General features: G+C 43.4%; 1 protein-coding gene across 1 annotated transcript in view; it reads left to right on the top strand.

The window, feature by feature from the left end:
* The first annotated feature begins 316 nt into the window (after nucleotides 1-316).
* fgf10a (fibroblast growth factor 10a) overlaps nucleotides 317-9,214 on the top strand; it is a 23,236-nt gene continuing 14,338 nt past the window's right edge. The window contains exon 1 of the mRNA XM_023983624.2: nucleotides 317-1,604. Within this exon, the coding sequence (XP_023839392.1) occupies nucleotides 1,280-1,604 (325 nt within the window). The 5' untranslated portion in view covers nucleotides 317-1,279. The remainder of the gene's footprint in view (nucleotides 1,605-9,214) is intronic.

The raw sequence follows: 9,214 nt of genomic DNA, 5'->3' as shown, positions 1-9,214 counted from the left end.
ACCCAGGTGGCATTGACAAGACTGAAGTCAATAGAGACCTAACCTGTCTGGCAACACTTCCACCACTGAAAAAGGAAGACCGCGAAAGACAGGAAAATATATGAATATAAAATATACACAAGATAGGGGGAGAGGGGGATATGGGAATAGAAAATGAGAGGAGAGAAGTTGAGGAGAGAGAATTTCCACAATTCACTCCAAACCTGTTCTGAGCAACTGGTAGGACTTGGACTCAGAAGGGGAGGGAACAGGGTGAGAGGGAGGGGTAGAGGAGAGAAAGAGAGAGAGAGGGATAGGAGGGGAGAAAAACAACCTCTCCCTTACTCTATCTGACACACACGCACACTCACCCTCACACACACAGACACACACAAGCAACTAAGCAACATTAAAAAAAAACTCACACACATAGATCTTCAAAGCCAACTGGCTTTCATAGACCGCCAATTATCCTAAGAGATTACATCTGGGGGGATTGCGTCAGATAAATAAGGTGAGAAGAGGGGCAAGACTCAGTCACCTCAGCGCAGCAAGACAGACAGGGAGAGGCACTCTTCAACAGGGATCCCAACAGGAGAGAGAGAGAGAGGCACTCAGAGAAGAGAAGCAGCACGCAGCCACTCCACTCAAATGGACTCAGCTCAGAGAGACGGAGAAAGGAGAAGGAGAGCTCCAGCTCACACTCTACTCTAGCTCAGAGGGACCAGGACACAGAGACCCAGCGCTCCCATTCTCACTTCCCCCACATAGAGGAGCACAGCACACCAAGAAAGAGACACTCCAGCTAAGAGGCTCCATTATACAGACAAGTAACTTCAGAGGAAAATCCAAAGAGACCAGAAGAAAAGCAAGGATTACATGATTCCTTTTTTCCCCTCATCCGTTGATTCTTCATTTTGATGAGAAACAGCTGTAGTGTTTATCTTGAGATTTGTTTTATTTATTCATTTTTTTGAACATTTTTGGTGTCTCCCCGTCCCCTCTTCTAAACCTCCCCTTATCTCATCCTCTCCAGAGGTGGTAGAGGTAGCTTCTCATTAGTATTGTACGAGGAGAGTGAGCGGCAGAGGGCGAGAGGTGCTGGTTTCCCAGTTTTGAGTTATGTATGTTGACACATTCCTTTGGAACACGGGAGGAATAAGCAGCAGAAAGAGCAGCGGCAGTGTTGTCGTCGTCATCCGCCGGGGGTTCCATCTCCCGCTCTCAGCCCTTCTCCCTCTCCCCCATCCAGCATGGTCCTTTCTGTGAGCTTTTCTCCAGTCCTCCCAGCTCCAGTACAATGTGCATATGGACAGTGACTAAGGGTGCCGCCGCCTGGTCCTGCATTCGTCTGTCCATCCTCTCAGTGCTGCTCGTCCTGCTGCTCTGTCCACTGCCCTCCACGTGTCATCCGATTGCACCTGGGGTCGCCACTCGCTCCGTGGCGCGCTTGTCCAGGGCTGCCAACGCCTCTTCAGACACTGTTGTGGGGCGGCATGTGCGCAGCTATAACCATCTCCAAGGAGACGTGCGCAAGAGGAAACTCTACTCCTATCAGAAGTTCTTTCTCAGGATTGATAAAAATGGCAAAGTCAATGGCACCAAAAACAAAGACGATCTCTACAGTAAGTAACCCCCAGAAAATATGCACTCACTCAGCTTATGTTTTGTGAGTTTTGCCTCTTTTCTCATCCCTCTCACGTGAGTCCCATAGAGTTTGGTTTTCCCCCATTATTATGGCACTGCTCTCTGGTTCCCTGCCTTAGATTTGGCTCCACTGCCTCCACACATAACACGAACCTTACCTGGTATTGTGGTGGGCATCAGTGGGCATAGATGTGTAGCCTGTGTTTCGTGTCTCTGCCTGGGCAGCAGAAGGTTCTTGGATAGTGGAAGCAGCATGGTTGTTGCCTCAGTAATTCAGTGGACTTTCCTTTAGAGCACGTCTACTGGAACCAATTAGAAATAGCCCGAATAACCCTTTTCTCTCTGAGCAAATATCTTAGGGATCAGATCCCTATATGCTTTCTTTGGTGACTTATTATAGTTTATTATTACAATGTTATATGTAATAAAACTAGTGCTACTAGTGGCAAATATAGTGTTATCATCATTTGAGGTTTTCTTCATCCTCATCACTTCCCAGTTGCATAGCTGTGTCTGTCATGGGCTGACATTAATATCTGTATCAAAGTGCTTGTATCCATCCCCACCCCTGCTTAGAATGATATCTCTCAGCTCATCGTTATACTGCTCTAATCACTACACTTGCCTGCCTGGGTACCGTAAAGATTACTACGCGGCGAGCGATACCCCAGACACCCCAGCCAATGCTCGTAGCACCTGGCCGCCACACGCTCTCTCCAAGCTGGTTGTACACTTTCCCGTCAGTGCGCTGTGCGCACATTGGCCCTAATAAAAGAAGGCTTTGCCATGTGGAGCCCATGTGTGGCTTCTCTTCTCAGACAGTGCCACTCAGACGCTGAGGCTCTGCAAGACATGGCTGAAGGAATTTCAAGTAGCAGAGCGTCCTCTCGCCTTCAGCACACTCAGAGTTTAACCATCAGAAGCGGATGTGTCAATAACCACCAAAAGTTCAAGGTTTGAGATCAGGTCGCGACTATAACACCTAGGCTTGATCTACCCTAAAATGACCCTTAATGCTTCAAAACATTTAGACAGAAATGTAATACATAGATTTTTTGAAATCCACTTTACAATATGCTGTAGGGGCACCTTGCTTGTTTATGGAAAGATGGCAGTTAGAAAGAGAAAGGAAAACAAGAGAAGTGCGTAGTGTTTTGTGGTGAGTGTCCAATGCATGCTGCATGTGAGTGGTTCCCGCCAATAGCCCACCACATGTGAATATAATGCGGTTGTCATTAGCTCCCACAATGACCTTAGGCACAAGCCTGCCTGGTAATAATTCTGAAACCAGATGGACAGAGCACTTCTTAGGGAATTCAGATCCCATGCTGCCCAAATACGGTCCCATCTGAAGTGTAGCTAGACAGGGCTAGGAACGAATGTCTGGGGGGAGGCAGAGGACCTGGGCCTGTTGGAGGCAAAGTGAGAGAACTACCAAGGGGTGATACATCTGAATCGATCAAAACAGCTTGGACACGTGCCACTTTTAAACACAAAACATTTTCTATGAATCAAAAAAAAAAATGCCCACCAGGTTGCAGTATTGTTCTCTGTCTCTCTGACTTGAAACCTTGCGGTGAAAAGTCAAAGATGTGGCATAAGATAAGATGATAAACACCTCTTGGTTGATGTATTTGGAAACTGCAGAAACTACAGGTGAGACTTCAGACTGGTATTTCAGGTCTCCTGGTTTGGTCCTAAAAGGGAGACTTGTTGACTCGTTGAAATGTCTCAGAGCAGCAGAAAGATAGAGAGCTGCTGGGTAATGTTACTTCTATTTGTTGGTGGTGAAGGGGGAGATGCTGGGGTAGCGATTGTTTTTGTCCTTGCCCAGCAGTTTGTTCAGTCATAAACCCTGGGACAGCTGAAAAATGTGCAATAAAATGGTGCTGAGTACATGTTCATCTAGCCTGTCAACTCCTCTTAGTCTGGTAGTATCCTGCAACATCATGGAATTCATTTTTGGGTTAAAATTAACCAAATATTAGAAGACCTTCCTCATCAGGACAGAGACTGTAGTGTGTGGGAACACCTTCACTTCATTATCTCCAGTTTCGTGCTGTTATGAAATATGTTCACTTGGATTGTCTCCAGCATGCGTGAAAATGTGTCATACGTTGTGAGGCAAGGCAGACATTGAGAAGGTGTGTCTGTCTGTAAACTCAGATGTCATTGTAGACTGATGCGTGGCAGAATATGGTGAATTTGTCTCTAATTACATAGTGTATGACCAGTAGGCATTGCCTGGCCAGGCCTCCACTGCCCACAGAATTGTAGCCTGTTAGGGTCTTTATCCTCTGCAGCTTTGATATGCCCATGTACAGAGGCTAGATGTTTACGTACGGTGGAGTCAGAAGGCGAATGAACGAAAGATCTTCTAATTAAATAAAATGAAGTCTGATAACATAGCTTTTTGAAGAATGATATGATAACCATTGTAGAAATACGTAGGTAGGTAGGCTACACTGTCGGAGTACAAACCTGTGCTCTTAGAGCCTCTTTGTGTGCTGTGTTGGTCAGGTCTGTGCTGCAGCATGGCCGGTGTGTTACCCAGCCCCTCTCTCTCTCAGCCCTCTACAAAAGACCTATCTATGTGCTGTTTGAAACCCAATCCAGCCCATATTGTGTGATTCCCTTTCAGAATCCATCTGCTCAGTACTACAGTGTCACACTGTTTTTCTGCACGTTACTCTCCAGTATTAGAGTATTATAGTATTAAGACACTGCATGTGGGAACCAAGCAAACAAACTGCTTATTTTCATACTGAATTATGCAACATGTCCAATTTATTTTCTGTTCTAATCTAGAATGTCACTGACCAATAAGAAACGGTTTATAACAGATTGGTGGKTTTTTTTCTCTTCGTGATTTTCTCTGATTTGGCATCTGGACCCCACTCTCCCTTCCCTCTCCCTTCACTTTGCTTATCAATGAAAGAATCTGGAATCGAAAAAAGCACTCTCTAATAGACGACTGAATTCATCCACAGTGGACTGTGGTTTGCAGTTATATACTTGGGGATACTGGGGAGAAGGGGGTCCGGCTAATGAACATCATTAGACCCTGACAGTTTTGATTGAGGGCAGTTTAGGGTTCAACTGCAGGTTGGATCGTGAGCTCCACAGAGTCCGACTCTTTCCAATCATGTTGCCGACTTTGTGGACTGTCCAACACAGAGGGGTGAGGCCAGCAGCCATCTATCCTCCTCTCACCCTACTTAGCCCTCGCTCTAATCTGATGCTGCTGAATTAGCATTGCAGGCAATCCCTGACAAAATGGGCTGTTCTAAAGCCAAACTCATTTGTTTTTGTCAAGTTCTAGTGCATTAGGAGATTGTTGATGTGTTGAGCCCTGGAGGAGATGCTGGTGTACAGCAAGCACAGTGAATAAGTAGTATCAGCACTTCTTCTGTCATGTCATGGTCCACTCCTTTCCTTGATGTAGACAAGGACCCTGGACAAGGTGCTGTTTCATTTTATATTGCAACATTTGATACAGATACCTCTAGATCCATATCCAATGAAGTCAAACTTGGCTGAATCCTAAGCTCCTTTGACTGACTGAAAGTGGCCCTATAACTATCCAACCTAATAGTGTTTGTTATCCTCTGCTGTCCTGGCTGGTTCTATAGCATTTCTATCATCATTTCTTCGAAGATTTGTGAAAGGAAATGGTTCTGACAACAGGAATCCTCTTAAGTGCTTCAAACGAGGTCTTAGTAGCATAGAGGATGGGAGGGCTAGGTAAACCTAGTACTTTTATGGTTCCACAAGACCATAAATGGAGGATGGGGGCTCTGGTGTTCCATGGCTCAGCAGTAGAACCACGTCGTTGCAAAGGAGCTAAGAAATTGGCTATAGACTAGTGGTACCTATGGCAATGGACTAATATGACTGGTTGGTGATGAACAATCAAAAGGGGCGAGTGGATGTTGTAGAAATATTATTGCTCCTAATAGTTATGTGTTTATGTTGCCCTTTTTCTCAGCCCATAGTTATAGTTTTTGGCTCTTACATGCTTCATCGTGAGCCTGATGGTGGTGTTGGAACGCAAGGCTGTGTGTTTTCTCACTGGTTTGTGTTTCTCCTAGCAAGAGTGTGGTTGTGTGTGTCTTTATAATGTGTTTATGAGAGGATAGCAAGAAACCATGATGTGAAATGTGTAAATGTATGTTGTAACTGCACCCGTCTGCACCACATGGATGGCACTCTCTCTTGAGTGTTCTCCTCCTCTCTGTGGTTATAGTGCCCATGTGTGGTTCTCGTGGGAAATCTTAACCACACAGGCAATAAAAGTGAGTTATGAGGATTGTGTAGATGTACAAAAGGTTAGTGTCAGTGCTTTAAAAAATCTATTTGACCCTAACATCTTCATAGCCTTTCTCTTTTCTGATTCATAAATAATTGTTTGGCCAGGGGTTTAGAGAATATGCGGGACGTGTCTAATTGACTGCTACGTCCTGTCCTTTTACACTTATAATTAGAAGCAACATGTTTAGGGATTATTTGAATCTAGGCCTTCAAAGTTTCAGGATAAATTAGTACACAGGAGTTCTTTTTTGTTGCATTGCTTTTTGTTGTTGTTGCATTGCTTGTTCTTTTTGCATTGCTTGTGAAAATGGTAGTACGAACAGTCTATGTTACGTAGCATAACAGTATAACAGCAGTTGGTAGAGTCCGGCGGAGTGTGGGTTTGATTTCCGCCGGACCACCCATATGGAAATGGGTGCATGCATGACTGTAAATGGATTTGGATAAAAGCATTTGCTAAATGGTATGTATTATTATTATTATTATTATCCCCATAATACCTCCATCTATGGAAGAGGCTGCAGCCTCATCCAACAGGAAGTCATTAAAAGCAGACACCGCTGGCACAGGACACCCACCCCTACACCCCCTACACCCCCTACACCCCCGGGTTGTTAGACTTGTGTCGACACTTTCTGCCTTTAGACCTTTCCAGCAGTATCTCCCTTATCAAAGGGGAAGTTGGAGCTGTTTAAACAGGTTGTGCATTCACATAGATTTGTGAAGGCCTACTGTACAAATCGGTTTTGTTTAAAGTGTGAAAGTTATGATTCATAGTGAAATTGAACCTCAATGATTGAAGGCAAGCCAGTTCTTTACAAACTTAAGAATTTATCATTCGCTCATCTTCAACTAACCCCTCTTGAACAAGAAGGTTGTCCAGGGAAGCCTAGATTTGTCTCTCAAGCATCTTATTGTTTCTGCCCCCTCGTTTGCCCTATTTAGAGTTCAACATGGAGGTATGGATGTCCAGATGTATGACTAACCTTTGACCCCATTACTTAAAGAGAGGGTCATTTGTGGCAGGGTTGGTTTAAAGGAGAACACCACTGTCTCCCCACTATAATTTTGTCCTGTCTGTCTCTAACAAGCTGCAGTCAGAGAAAAACAGAGAGCGAGAGAGAGAGCGAGAGAGAGAGAGAGAGAGAGAGAGAGAGAGAGAGAGAGAGAGAGAGAAAGAGAGAGAGAGAGAGTATGTGGTGCAGTGGTAGAAAATTATGATACCAAATTGTCATACTTGAGTAAAGTAAAAGATACCTTAATAGAAAGTTACTCAAGTAGAAGTAAATGTAAATATAATTGCAAAAATATAGTTAAAGTATCAAAAGTAAAAGTGTAAATAATTTCAAATCCCTTATATTAAGCAAAGCAGACGGCACAATTTTCTTGTTTAAAAAATGTACGGATAGCCAGGGGCATACTGCAACTCTCAGACAATATTTACAAAAGATGAATTTGTGTTTAGTGAGTCCACCAGACCAGAAGCAGTAGGGATGACCACGTGTTATCTTGATAAGTGGGTGAATTTGACAATTTTCCTGTCCTGCTAAGCATTCAAAATGTAACGAGTACTTTTACAATATTTGCTTTATGAATGTAGTGAAGTAAAAGTAAAAGTTGTCAAAAATATAAAAAGTAGAGTACAGATACCCCAAAAAAGTGTAGGAGTTAAGTGTAGGAGTTAATACTTGTATTTGCGTTGTTTTGCAGTGGATAAATGTTCACACAGGGGCCTTGACAACTTGTGACAGCTAAACTCAGCTGAACCTCTCATTTATATCGCCACACATGAACCCCAATAAATGGTTTGACTTCCTGCAAGGCTGTTTAGGCCCAGTGCAGTCAAAACTCAGTTTTACCTGTGTTTTATATTATATAGTACAACACCTGATGAAACTAACACTGTAAAAGTGTGAAAAAAATGGGAAAAAATGGATTTGTTATTTCCTGATAGTTGCTGGTTGAAAATACAATCTACACAGGACCTTCCATGCGGTACATTTATTAATGCACCAACAACAAATAGAGTTTGAAAACTCTCTGCCATTAACACCTCGTTTTCAGTTTTCCCCTCCACACTCAGACCACTCCCAGACAGTCCTAGCAAAATACTTGCTTGAGAAATAGTTTTTTGCTAAAAAGCAAATTTTGCCATTTTTTATGGAAATCAATTACAGTAAGGTACTTAATTGTTACCCAGAAATGATTTGATATTGATATAAAATCGGCTGCATTGGGCCTTTAAGTACTGTTTCTACTCAAAATTCAAATAAGGAAAGCTAGCAGTCTATGTGGTGACTCTTACCAAATTCGCTGCGGACAAGGGGAAACTGAGGCATGGCTCTAGGGGTCACAGTTTTCCCCTATTCTTTAAAAATCATTATTTAAGTATATTGTTTCAGCACTTTCCTGATATTCACCCATCAATTTACTCTTGTGTCAATCATTGACTCATCTGAACATGTTTGAAATAAGACTCAGATTACGTGAATCGCATAGTTCTGCCACTAAACCATCCAGCCACCTCTTTATTCTGTCTTCCAGCAACCTCTCAGCCCTTTGTAAATTCCAGTTTTCTTCTCTGAATGGATTATTTACCATGGAATTTTAAGTTGGCAATCTTTATTTTGATGAACTGGTTTTGAGTTTTCAATGTCTACCTTATTTGCTGAAATAGTGCAGATTCAAAGCCCTTACAGACATGCAGGAATGTACTTATTCCTTAAACCAAACCAGAATGTCAAAGGCTCACAATTCGTCAGAATGATTCAACAGAAGAGCAACCGTTGTACAGACTGTCAGCTCTGCAATAGTATGTTGTTGCCCAGAGCCCAGGATTGGTAAAGCTACATGGCAATTTCTCTTTTTTGGAAGATGCACTGCTAAGTCTAACTTGGATAGGCCAATGTAGTTGAATGGTAAGCTGTCCAGGGAGGGAAAAGTGAGCATGTTTCATGTGTCTGTGTGCTGCAATGTTACAAACATTCACTAGGTCAGGTCAAAGTTGCAAATCATCGAGAACCACAGACATTACAACACATTCAGAGATGTGTACACACGCACACACACACACCGAGTGTGGTGGGACAGATGGAAGTTGGTGAGCGAGAGAGGAGAGAGAGTCTTAATGGAATCATCAAAGGTAGCTCAAGGAGACCAGTGCTCCGACCAGAGACGCATCTGGAAGGTCGTCCCATTTTAAAGGAACAGGCAGGAATGCCAGCTAATTACCCATTGCATGCGTGAGAGGGGGGCTGTCCCTGGGCAACTAGTGGCT

This window comes from Salvelinus sp. IW2-2015, linkage group LG4q.1:29 (genome assembly GCF_002910315.2).
Source record: "Salvelinus sp. IW2-2015 linkage group LG4q.1:29, ASM291031v2, whole genome shotgun sequence".
Classification (NCBI taxonomy): domain Eukaryota; kingdom Metazoa; phylum Chordata; class Actinopteri; order Salmoniformes; family Salmonidae; genus Salvelinus; species Salvelinus sp. IW2-2015.
The sequence above is the reverse complement of the archived record's forward strand: the minus strand, read 5'-3'. Positions and strand labels throughout refer to the sequence as shown.